The following is a 13,307-nucleotide window of genomic DNA, read 5'->3' on the forward strand; positions in this document are numbered from 1 at the left end:
AGTGATCAGAGGGTGGATACCCCCCCCCCGACATCTCGTATTTTCCTCAAATGTGTGATAAAAATTTTGCGATGGCCATTTGTTGTCGTATAAACTTCAAAAAAGATTCATTCGATTGGAAATTCAAAGGGCCGCATATAATAGTCGAAAGTGATTGAAGGGCAACTAACACCCTTCCCACGCCCACCATTTTCCCAAACACATCCAATCAAAATTTTGAGTTAGCCATTTTGTTCAACATAAATAAAAGGTCCAAAAATTAAGCCTTTAAGGATGAAACTATCCCCCCCACCCAGAGCCCTCAGGGCAAGGGTTTCCGAAATGCATCAGATAGAAATTGAGGTGGCTATTTGTTTCCGTAGAAACTTCGAAAAAGGCTCATTCGATTTAAATTGAAAGGATTAGTGCCCTTTCCAACAGTCCCAAGTGATTGGAGGGCCACTAAATGGATTGCCAGTTGTAGTCGTAAAAACTTCGAAAAAGGCTCATTCGATTGGAAATTGAAAGGACTATTTTTAATAATCGAAAGTGATTGGAGGGCAACTAGCCCCCCTCCCATGCCCACTATTTCCCCAAACACATTCAATTAAAATTTCGAGATAGCTTATGCTGTTTGACCTATGTAGTTGGATGGATGAGTAGGGTTAAGGCATCGTTCAAGTTTCAACTATTATTTTTTATAGTTTATATTTCTTATGTTTGGTTGTATAGTGTGCGTTCGTTTCTGTGTGTGTGCTGTTGCACTGGTGATTTCATTTTTACTATAGAAATGGTGATCATATAAACTTCGGAGGGGGCTCATTGGATTGGTAATCAGACGTTCTATTGACCTGTTTAAGGTTCAAAGTAATCAGAGGGTGAATAGCCCCCCCCTCCCCTCCGCACCTCGTATTTCCCGAAATGCATCTGATAGAGATTTTGATATGGCCATTTTTTGTCATAGAAAATTAGAAAAAAGCTCATTCGATTAGAAATTGGAAGGGGTAGTGCCCTTTTTAATAGTCGAAAATCTTGAGATAGCTATTTTGTTCAACGTAATTGAAAGGTCCGGAAATATACCCCCCACAGCCCTCAGGGCAAATGTTATAAGTTATGTCCTGGGGGCGTATAAGTTATTACGAATGGGTGATAGTGTAAAATTTGGAAGGGGCTCATTGGATTGTTGATCAGAAGCCATAGTTCCTTTTTTAAGATTGAGAATGATCGGGGATGGATATCCCCCCACACCTCGTACTTTCCTAAAATTCATCTGATAGAGATTCTGAGATGGCAATTTGTCGAAAAAACTTCGAAAAGAGCTCATTCGATCGGAAATTGAAAGGGCTAGTGACAATTTTAATAGTAGAAAGTGATTGGTAATCAGAAATTCTACTGCTCTTTATAAGATTCAGAGTGATCGGAGAGTGGATACCCCCTCCCACAATTCGTATTTTCCCCAAAATCATCTGATTTTAATTTTGAGATGGCCATTTGTTGCCGTAGAAACTTTAAAAAAAGCTCATTCGATTTGAAATTGAAAGGCCCAAAGCCCTTTTCGACAGTAAAAAGTGATTGAAGGGCAACTAGTCCACCTCCTACGCAAACCATTTCCGCAAATATATCCAACAAAAATTTCGAGATAGACATTTTGTTCAACGTAATTGAAAGGTCCGGAAATTGTGTCTTTGAGGATGGCAGCACCCACACAACACTCAGGGCAAGAGTTGTACATAATACCCTGGGGCATATCAGGTATATATAGAGTAACCATTTGTTGTCGTAGAAGCTTTGAAAACACTCATTCGATTGAAAATTGAAAGGGCTAGTGCCCTTTTTAATAGTCGAAAGTGATTGGAGTGCAACTAACCCTCTCCCTCGCCCGCCACTTCCCCAAACACATCCAATCAAAACTTTGAGAAAGCCATTTCATTCAACGTAATTGAAAGGTCCAGAAACTATGTCGTTGAGGATAATAACCCCCCACACAACCATAAAGGCAAGGTAAGTTATGCCCTGGGAGCATATAAAGTATATATAGAAAGGATGATCGTATAAACTTGAGATGATGCTCGTTTGATTTATAATAAGAAGTTCTAGTGCCCTTTTTAAGATTCAGAGTGATCGGAGGGTGGATAGCCCCCACCACTTCTAACCTCGTATTTTCCCATAATGCATCTGATAGAAATTTTGAGATGGTCATCTGCTGTCGTAGAAACTTCGGAAAAGACTCATTCGATTGGAAACTGAAAGGGCTAGTTCCCTATTTATTAGTCAAGAGTGATTGAAGGGTAACAAGCCCCCTCCCCACGCCTATCAATTCCCAAAACACATCTAATCAAAATTTTGAGATGAACATTTTTTTCAATGTAGTTGAAAGGTCTGGAAATTATGTCTTTGGCAACCCTGATACCTTCTCAAGACCAGAACATAATTTGCACATTACTGAAAAAAATTGCTGTGGATTGTCAGTTTAGCATACATACACCACTGATATATATTCCTTAAAGTTTTAATAATTTTTAATTTATTAAAGTTTAAAAAGTTAAAACAAGTTAAACGTATGTTTTTTTATTTAATCATACAAACCACAAACAACTCAAACCCAAAACGAGCAAACATTAACACGAGTAGGGCTAACAACCCCCATGCCTTCAAGACCAGAACATAATTTGCACTTTACTGAAACAAAATATCTATAAAATGATTTCACTCGTTTAAAATGTTTTTACTATATATATCAAGAGGGAAGTCCTCCCCCTTGCACTCCAATTACATTGCGATTGTCTGGTGCCCTTTATAAGAGTAACAAGAGATTGGAGGGCAATCAGCCCTTCTCTCAAGTTCATTCATTTCCTAAACGCGCCCAGTCAAAATTTTGACAGTGCCATTTTGTTCAGCATAGCAGAATACTCACGCAACTATGTCTTCAAGGATAATAGGCATGTCAACCCCCTCGCTTAATTATGCAATTGACCCATTATACTTTAAAACTAAATGTTGCTCTAAAAATAAATCAAACGGCATTGTGTTAAATGGTTGCCAATAAGACAGCTTAGCAATATATCGATAACGACTGAGGGAATTAATTTGAAACTTTTGGGGACACTACTATTACTACTTCTGTTCGTGCAATTTTAATAAATGAAGAGTGACGGTCTATCCAGGTTGTCAAAGAGTATAGATAAAATCTTTTGGGAATGATAATGAGTTTTATTTTTCGGGTCAACTTCAGAGCTATAAAATCAAATTGAAAAATACTGTCTCTGTCAGGATTAAAAATAGTTTAAAAAGTTTCTCCAACATAGAATAGCACCCCTTACTATGGATTCTTATAGAAGAAAACTGAAATATATACAATATTTTTCTTCCAGGAAAAAGACCATGTCAATAAAAAACGAACAGAAATTAATTTAAAAACTTTTTCCACAAGACAAATTTTTCAAAGAAAAGTAAAGAGCTCCATTAAGCAAAGAATGAGTAAAAATAAAGTCAAATATTCTTCCAAGTGTAAAACTACCAGAAATCCCTATCAATAAATAAATGAAACTCAAAGCCAACAGAAATTATAATAAATAGCCGAGTCAAACTCAAAACGATCCAAAATTTAACATGAGTAGGGCCGATAACCCCCACGCCTTCTCAAGACCAGAACACAATTTGCACTTTACTGAAAACAAATAAGGCTTGAAGTGTTTTCACCTTTCTTACTTTCATAAATGAAGAATTATAAGAACCTCACCGAAAAAATGTCAGTATATGTCAATTTCACTGACAAACCATGGTCATTTGTTTGTTGTTGTTTTTTTTTCAGTAAAGAGCTGGGCGATCTAAAGTTATAATTGATTGTTCATTTGCATATTTTTTTATCTGCTGGAGTTTTCATTATATGACAGCCAATTTTTTTTTTATAAGTTATATTGATATGTAAGATCTTATGAGAATAACTGTCTTGGCGTAATTTACACCTCCATTTTTTTTTCTAGCTGATCTTACAAACAATTTTGCTGGAAGAATGGGGGAGGTTCTTCAACAAACCTTAGGTGAAATATAATTCCTTCTTCAATCGTCCATCTTTACTTAAGTGGATTTACGAAGGTCTAGTAATCATGTGGAAAATTAACTCTTGAAGAATTATTATTTCAGGAGCAAAGAATGGTTAGTCCGCACCCTATTAAATTTAGACCATACTCATGTTAATTTTTGATCATTTTGTGTTTGACTCGGCTATTTATTATAATTCCTGTTCGCTTTGAGTTTCATTTATTTATTGTTAGTGATTTCTTGTAGTTTTGCGCTTAGAAGATTATTTTACTTTACTGTTGCTCATTTTTGGATTAATGGAGTACTTTCCTTATCTTTGAAAACTTGTCTTGAGGAAAAAGTTTTTTAACTTAACATTTAACAATCCACAATAAACCACAGACAATCCACAAACAAACAAATTTTAACAATCCATGGTTATTTGTTTGTTTGTTTTTTCAGTAAAGCGCAACAATTCACTAAACTTCGAAAAGAGCTCATTCGATCGGAAATTGAAAGGGTTAGTGCCCATTTTAATAGTAGAAAGTGATTGGTAATCAAAAATTCTAGTGCTCTTTATAGTATTCAGAGTGATCGACGAGTGGATACCCCCCCCCAAAAAAAAATTCGTATTTTCCCAAAAATCATCTGATTTTGAGATGGCCATTTGTTGTCTTACAAACTTCGAAAAAAGCTCGTTCGATTGGAAATTGAAAGGGCCAGTGCCCTTTTTGAGAGTTTCTGCTCACTTTTGCTCATTTTTGGATTAATTGAGCTCTTTGCTTATCTTTGAAAACGTGTCTTCTCGTAAAAGTTTTTAACTTTATAAATGAAAATAGAGAATAAACTTACTTGCAATATATCTTGTTATATATTCTAAGGTAACAGGATCCTCTACTGTCAATCGATGACTTTGACATTCAAGACGTGCCCGATTTATGAGAATGCGAGCATCAGCTGTTAGACCTGAAAAAAAAAAGCAATTTTAACAGCAACAGAAAAAAAAAAACAAATGTTCAACTTAAATATTCCTGCTACCTATTTGACTATGAATAAACAAATGAAAATTGGGCAATAATCAGAATATTCGTTTGAGAAGAGGGAACGTATCAAAAATTTGTTTGTGTGTATATTTGTTATTTTTTTAAATATAATAAAAATTCTGGTGAGGGAAGTAAAACGTGGTACACCCCTCCCTCCTCATTCTTCGCCCACCCTAAAACTTGTTTATACTATACTAATGTCGTCTGCAGCAACTCATTGCTGACAATTTTAGTCAAGTCAAGCACCAGCACTTATATTTGTGATTGTTTAATGCGTGTTTATTTTTTTATAACGTTTTGCGTAAGGTTTTTAAATTCAAGAAGTAGAGTGTTTGTTAAACAGTTACTTTTCTCCACTATTGCTTGAAACAACAGTATTAAAATCTCAATATTTATTTAATATTTATAATTAATTTATATTTATAATTAATTTCAATATTTATAATATTTATAATACAATATTTCAATATTTATAATTAATCTCAATATTAAAACAACAGTAGCATGAATATAATATATTCAATTAATATTTATAATTAACTTATATTTATAATTAATCTCAATATTTATAATATTTATAATATAATATTTCAATATTTATAATTAATCTCAATATTAAAACAACAGTAGCATGAATATAATATATTCAATTAATATTTATAATTAATTTATATTTATAATTAATCTCAATATTTATAATATTTATAATATAATATTTCAATATTTATAATTAATCTCAATATTAAAACAACAGTAGCATGAATATAATATATTCAATTAATATTTATAATTAATTTATATTTATAATTAATCTCAATATTTATGATATTTATAATATAATATTTCAATATTTATAATTAATCTCAATATTAAAACAACAGTAGCATGAATATAATATATTCAATTAATATTTATAATTAATTTATATTTATAATTAATCTCAATATTTATAATATTTATAATATAATATTTCAATATTTATAATTAATCTCAATATTAAAACAACAGTAGCATGAATATAATATATTCAATTAATATTCATAATTAATTTAAATTTATAATTAATCTCAATATTTATAATATTTATAATATAATATTTCAATATTTATAATTAATCTCAATATTAAAACAACAGTAGCATGAATATAATATATTCAATTAATATTTATAATTAATTTATATTTATAATTAATCTCAATATTTATAATATTTATAATATAATATTTCAATATTTATAATTAATCTCAATATTAAAACAACAGTAGCATGAATATAATATATTCTTGCAAGCCAAGACATAGCTAAAAGAAAATACTAATAATACTAACAAATAGTCCACTAAATTCAATTTTATGTCTATTATTGCTTTTCACTCATTTGTACCAATTTCATTCATATAGAAAGCACCATGACATTTTTAGTTTAAGATGGACTTCATCTTTATTAAAATGCATCTAGTGAGTTCTATTTCCTAATAAGAAATACACCATTTAGTTGGACATGGAGGCGTACACGGATCTTAATATTAGATTGAAGTTCAGAGGGAGCTTTGAACATATTTGGATGGAGAAGGAGCGTGCGTAGCTGTACTGGTCTCTGAAAGGTTCGTGTTGCAGTAAGCTTTTAGTAGTAGTGGTAGTAGTAACAGTATATTTTTTTTTATCTTATAGTGTTGCTGCTCCCCAATTTCCAAATCTTTAGGTTGAAGTTTCAATAAGTCATATTAATTAATCACAATCATAATGAAGTATAAGTTCTATTTATTGTAAAAAGTAAGGATCTAGCCACTTCATTTGCTTAATAGTTTTGGCTCATTTTCACGTTTTAACACTCCATTAGACTCTTATTTCACGAAAAAATTATTTATTGTATCTTTAAGAGAAAAAATATTTGCGATTATAGCCGTTTAAAAAAAGAGAGAAGAAAACCAAAAGAAAGATGACGGGATTCATGCACTTCCTTTGGCAGCCAGTGAATTCTCTAGATTTTTAAATTTTTTCTTCTTTTTTTTTTCTATAAACGAGGGCAGCTTTCAGCTATTCATTTAAACATACATCTTACATATTTTTTTAATAGAGTTCGTTCCAGAACTCTATTTTCGTTTTCTCAAATAAGGGACAGGGGCCAAGCAAGTGTTTTGAGTTTGGCGGGAAGATATAAAGAATGTGTTGACAAAATCGTCCAGTGTGCCGACAAGTGAGGACAATTAGCTAAATTAAGACTTCAAAAACGGCATAAGTTCCGAGGCGTCGACAAAGCGTGCTGACACCTGGGAACTTTGGGAGCCCCCCCCCCCCCTTTGCTGCACCACTGATAAAAGATAATACAAAATCATAAGCAATTTGTGCTACTATTAATGCAGAAAAGACTTTAAGGGGTTAAAGCTGCAGTAATCAATTTTTGGTAAAAATAATAACAAATAACTAATGACCATTCATCAGCTTTCTTTATTCATAAATACGCAGCGCCACGCACTTTTGAATACACACACTTTCAAATACATAATTTGCGGCTAGTTTTTTACGTTACTCCATCACGAGGGTTTTAAATGACTGTTGAATCTTGTTTTGAAACAGTCGAAAGAGAAACTTCTAGAAAAAACGTCCCCAGGAAGATTGTTCCAAATCAAACTACAACGTCAAACAAAACAGTCGAAAGAGAAACTTCTAGAAAAAACGTCCCCAGGAAGATTGTTCCAAATCAAACTACAACGTCAAACAAAACAGTCGAAAGAGAAACTTCTAGAAAAAACGTCCCCAGGAAGATTGTTCCAAATCAAACTACAACGTCAAACAAAACCGTCGAAAGAGAAACTTCTAGAAAAAACGTCCCCAGGAAGATTGTTCCAAATCAAACTACAACGTCAAACAAAACAGTCGAAAGAGAAACTTCTAGAAAAAACGTCTCCAGGAAGATTGTTCCAAATCAAACTACAACGTCAAACAAAACAGTCGAAAGAGAAACTTCTAGAAAAAAACGTCCCCAGGAAGATTGTTCCAAATCAAACTACAACGTCAAACAAAACAGTCGAAAGAGAAACTTCTAGAAAAAAACGTCCCCAGGAAGATTGTTCCAAATCAAACTACAACGTCAAACAAAACAGTCGAAAGAGAAACTTCTAGAAAAAACGTCCCCAGGAAGATTGTTCCAAATCAAACTACAACGTCAAACAAAACAGTCGAAAGAGAAACTTCTAGAAAAAACGTCCCCAGGAAGATTGTTCCAAATCAAACTACAACGTCAAACAAAACAGTCGAAAGAGAAACTTCTAGAAAAAACGTCCCCAGGAAGATTGTTCCAAATCAAACTACAACGTCAAACAAAACAGTCGAAAGAGAAACTTCTAGAAAAAACGTCCCCAGGAAGATTGTTCCAAATCAAACTACAACGTCAAACAAAACAGTCCTTCAAATACTCTGCTGTCAGTGTGTCAACCTTAATATAATTGGACCAGTCTGTGTGCCTTCGTGTTTGTATTGACAGTTGCACCATGGAAGGTATTACACGACAAAGCTCTCCAGAAGGAGGTGAATTTATGCGCTTGTAGAACACAGTTGTCAAAGCTACATTAAGCCTTTCGCTAAAAGGCTGGAGAGTTATGAGAAATGATTGAACTTGCCCTATTCTGGATCTTATGAAGTGATGCCAACAATGCCTTCGCAACACCAGCATACATCGGTTATCCATATTCAAAGATGGGTCTGATACAAGACTTGTAAAGTGGAATGATCAAGCTGCAGCAGAAGGTTTTTGCAGCAAAGAGTGAACCTTAAATTTCTTCCCCAGGAAGTTCTCGTACAATTGAGGTAGGTCTTCCAACAGAGACCTGGGGAGAAGTGGAGTCCTACAAGCTCATCGACTCGCCATATAACTTCAGTCATGAATATAGAGCTGGAGTTGACCCGTGGAAATTTCTATTGGGAGACTGACAGTTCCTTTGTTTTCGATGCATTATATTTGACCTTCAATGCATCAGACCACTTTTTAATTTTCAGAAGATCTGTCGGTAGGGGGAGGTAGAGTTGGCTCTTCGTATTTTAGGACGGCTGCGTGTATTTTAATGTTGTTGGCAAAGAGATGGAGAGTGCTTAAAAGGTTGTCTCGCATATCATTTGTGTAGGTCACAACATGCTAATATAGAGTACATCAGCCTTTACTGGAACCTTCTTAGTGCTTTCTTATTGAAAGCACATTGAAGCTTGATAGCGAATTTAACCCCATATTGAACCTCAGATTGCCAAATCACTCGAATTAATGTCTGGAAATTACCCACTAGTTTAAATACGTATTCTTAAGCATTTCCTGTAGTCAATTTTCTCAGCAAATTTTAAGCAATGTCAACTTGGCTGTTGAGATTATGCCTGGTTTCCAATCAAGTAACATAAAGCCTTCTGCTTTGGTACAAGACTCTTAATTCTTCTGTCCACTTTAACCGGAAATCAATGGCAACCGTTAATATAATACATTTAACAAATAAACGTTTATCTTATCTATAGAGTGCAAGATTGATTTTATGCATATTTTATTGGGTAACATTTCCTATTATGTTTTCCAAACATTCATATAACAGATTACAAAACAACCTGTTGAGATTATGCCCGGTTTCCAATCAAGTAACATAAAATTTAATGCTGAATGTAAGGTTCAGTGATGTGAATAGAACCTAGCCTGATTTATAGATGAAATAAAACAAATATGTTTATATATAAAATCAAAGTAAACAGAAATTACATTTTTAAAAACTTTTTCAAATAAAAAAAGAAAGGGCAATATCGGAACTTACAATGGGTATAAATTATCCTGAGCAAGAGTGGGTTTTTTTCCCCTTAACCCTTCATTTCTGCTAATTTACTGCAATACACCAGAGTTAGTAGAATGTTTAATCAACTCAAGAAAAAAAAAGCGCAATTAATGTCCTATCACAAAAAAAAAATCGTTTTATTATCAGGAAAGTCCAAGCAAAATATGATTGTCACAAACTGGAACTGAGGGAACATGGCATCATCCTTTTCAGGGTAATTTCTACCTATTTTATGGTTGAATATTATCCTTTACTTTTTATTTGGAATTCTACTTATCAAGCAAAAAGTTAGAAAAATTCTTGTAATTCCCCTTTTTCAAGCTCTGGATATTCCATTGGAGTGGGGGTTGGGGAGACCATAAAAAGCACAAAAAATAATTGAATTTTATGGAAAATACTGTTTTTGATAGGAAAACTAAAAAGGTGATATCTACATATATAAAAATATACTGTTTGTTTGTACCTCTTTTAATCTATTGTACTTCTTTACTTCTGTTCTCTAAAAAATCTACTGTGATTTTTGTTTAACCGATCAACAATAAGGGGGGGGGGTTAGGGGAAGGACTAGTATTTTGTAAATATTCTGTTTTACATACACACTTCAATTATTTTTTTTTTTACATTACACTATTTAAACTTCAGAACTAGCTGACCTTAGTACTCACTGAATTATTGCATTCAGTGTATTTTGTCTTCCACCAGGTAATAGAGTTACAGTTTTCATACTTAAAAACAACTTATTCCACAGTTCAACTGTTCAAAATTAATTTTGGAACAACAGGGAACAAGGTGAAAGGATATCTTGATATATTTTAAATTTAAACTCCATGAATTTGCAAAAGGGAACTTCATTTTGAAGAATTCCATTTTCAAAGAGAAGGAACAGCCTCACCCATTCCAAACCAATACATTGAGTAGAAGTATCCTGCCCTTCCTTTCCAGAGCTTATCATGTGGCAGATTCAGACTTCATCGTTGTTTCCTTTCAGACTGGAATCTAAATTTTGTACTTACATATTATTGGCACTGCAGCAGAAGTTGCAATTATATGTCCATACCAACAAAGAGCAAAAAGGTTACCAAACACATAGAAAATAAACAGGACTCCTACATGCCAAAGTTAATCATAAATACACGTTTATTGATACAGGAGTTCATACCCAAAAGTTGAGAAAATTTGAAGCAATGAATGAAGAATCAGAGACATAGTGGGAAAGCTAGACATCATTTGGAACCTCATTTATCAGAGTTCACATGACGACAGGATCAGGTGAAAGACAATAAAAACTGTATCGAAACTATGTTACACTCTATATTGGTCTCTTTTACATTGACATCCGATTGACTGTTTTACGATCATATAGTGTTTTATTTTATGATTTATGGCAAAACATTTTAGGCATAAATTGACAGCACTTAAAAACTGCCAAATCTGTCGCAGTAGTTATGCGAATATGTAAGCAACCTAAATTCTAAACAGAATGAAAGTCAGGAACAAATGATGATAAAACTCAGGGTCAGAAGCGATTATAACATCAGTACACCAATTTAACATCAGGACATTCCTTGTTCTAATGCCCCAATGGTGGATTTCTGTTTCCTGAAGCATTCTTTAAAAATCCCAAATTGAACTTTCTGGTAGAAAAACCAAATTATAGTAATTTGCAAATATTTCAATAGAGACATAATAGCTGGGAAACTAGCCGTGATAGAAGTGAGAAAAAAGACAGCAAAACAAGATACATGCAAAAAAAAGAACAACTTGTAAGAAAAAGAAAAGGAAAATGGAAAGTAGCAACACCATTACAAACTCTTTTAAGAGCCAAACATTATGTCAACTGGCAATAGAGAATAACCATACCGGCAAAAGCAAGAACTACATGTTCATCAATTAAACACACTTTTCGCATGGTCCTGTCTTCTTGAAGTTTAGCAACTGACTTTTTCTCAACCCCGAGTACCACAACATCTTTGCCTCGGACACCAACCTAAAATTTGAAAAGATTACCAAAATTACACAGCATGCAAGGTTTTTGCTTGCCAAATATAGCACCTCAAGAAACAATGCCTAAAAGTGGCAAAGAAGATAGGCTACTGTACTGAAATTTAGTGAAATGTACAAACCATCCACATGTTAAATTTTTTTTAAATCTTCACTGAACTGTACAAGAAAACCATGCCTAACTTATTCTTGAGTATAAAGTTTGTCACATTTGACTTCTCAGAATTTATTCCACATTCAAAAGCAATAATGTGTTTTAGACAAACCAACAAGGGTATGTTCTCACAGTACCACAATCGTCTGGAGATTCTAACTTCCTTAAATCCAACAAAAAACATAACCAGCTCACTTAAATCCCAGTCACACTACTGTGGGACCTTTCAACAAGCATTGTCAGGTGATAAAATACAACATTTTTTCAAAATCAGCAAAAGTTTACCGAAAATCAAGCTCCTATTCAGCAACAAAAATAAAGCATAGCCAAAAAACCATATTTTAACTGTAAAACATATATTATATGTAGAGATATGTATTATAGATACAGTATGTATACATTTACAGATATGTATACAGGCGATTTTTACAGATATGTATACATATCAGTATGTTTACAGTATGTTACATATATTTTGGATGTTTTATAACACTAAAATAAAGCAAGTGTAAAACAATTTGATGCTAGGATTCAACAAGCAAAGGTCTATTATCTGCAGCCCTTTTGTAGTGTCTACTTAAAATATAAACACCCTTGATGGAAAATGTAGATAACAAGTAAGAAGGGTGAAAGCATGGAAAAGAGAATTTGTAATCAAGGACTCTACAAGCTAAATTCCGATATAAGTGGAAGGAGGGGGTTAATTGACAATTGTGTGAAGCAGTTTCTTGGACCAGGCACATATACAGGAATTCCTTTTGTAATGGATACAACATTATTTGAACAAGAGTACAAAAAAAGAAAAGTAAACAATGCAAAAACACATACAACATCTTGAGACCTGGGAAGAGTAAGGTTCAAAGTCTCCACCCACCACATCCCCCACTTTTTGAGACTTATTAAGAATAGCTAAGGAAAGAGGCCAAAGCTGAAGAAGCAGCCAGAGCAGACTTGGGTTCATTTTACTCCTCCACCTCTACCAAATGATTTTCGTTGTTTTTTTTTTTTTTTTCAAGTTAAGTTTTTGTTGTTGTCTTCTGCTGTCAATGAAAAACAAAATGTAGAAAACATCATGACTGAAGATAAAGTCAGGGGGCCTTATTGATTGCTTTCATAATACAGTGTTTTCAGAAATTGCTAGTAAATAAACATGTGCTGCAGTTAAAGTAAGCATAGTATATTTATACACTAGTGATGTCTATTTATGCTTAAAAACTAAGTAATAACAGGTCAGGTGACCTTAAATCACCTTAAATCCCACTGTGCAGGTGTGTAAGGATGACTCTTTGTTACATACTTACCAGTGATG

At 33.4% G+C, this 13,307-nt stretch overlaps 1 protein-coding gene across 1 annotated transcript in view; it reads right to left on the bottom strand.

Annotated features, from left to right (window-relative positions):
* Positions 1–13,307, bottom strand: part of LOC136028012 (proteasome subunit alpha type-7-like) — a 53,765-nt gene that overhangs the window by 24,676 nt on the left and 15,782 nt on the right. Inside the window, exons 2-3 of the mRNA XM_065705563.1 lie at positions 11,704–11,830; positions 4,852–4,965 (exon numbers count right to left, since the gene is read on the bottom strand). Of these exons, the coding sequence (XP_065561635.1) occupies positions 4,852–4,965; positions 11,704–11,830 (241 nt within the window). The remainder of the gene's footprint in view (positions 1–4,851; positions 4,966–11,703; positions 11,831–13,307) is intronic.

This window comes from Artemia franciscana, chromosome 6 (genome assembly GCF_032884065.1).
Source record: "Artemia franciscana chromosome 6, ASM3288406v1, whole genome shotgun sequence".
Taxonomy (NCBI): Eukaryota; Metazoa; Arthropoda; class Branchiopoda; order Anostraca; family Artemiidae; genus Artemia; species Artemia franciscana.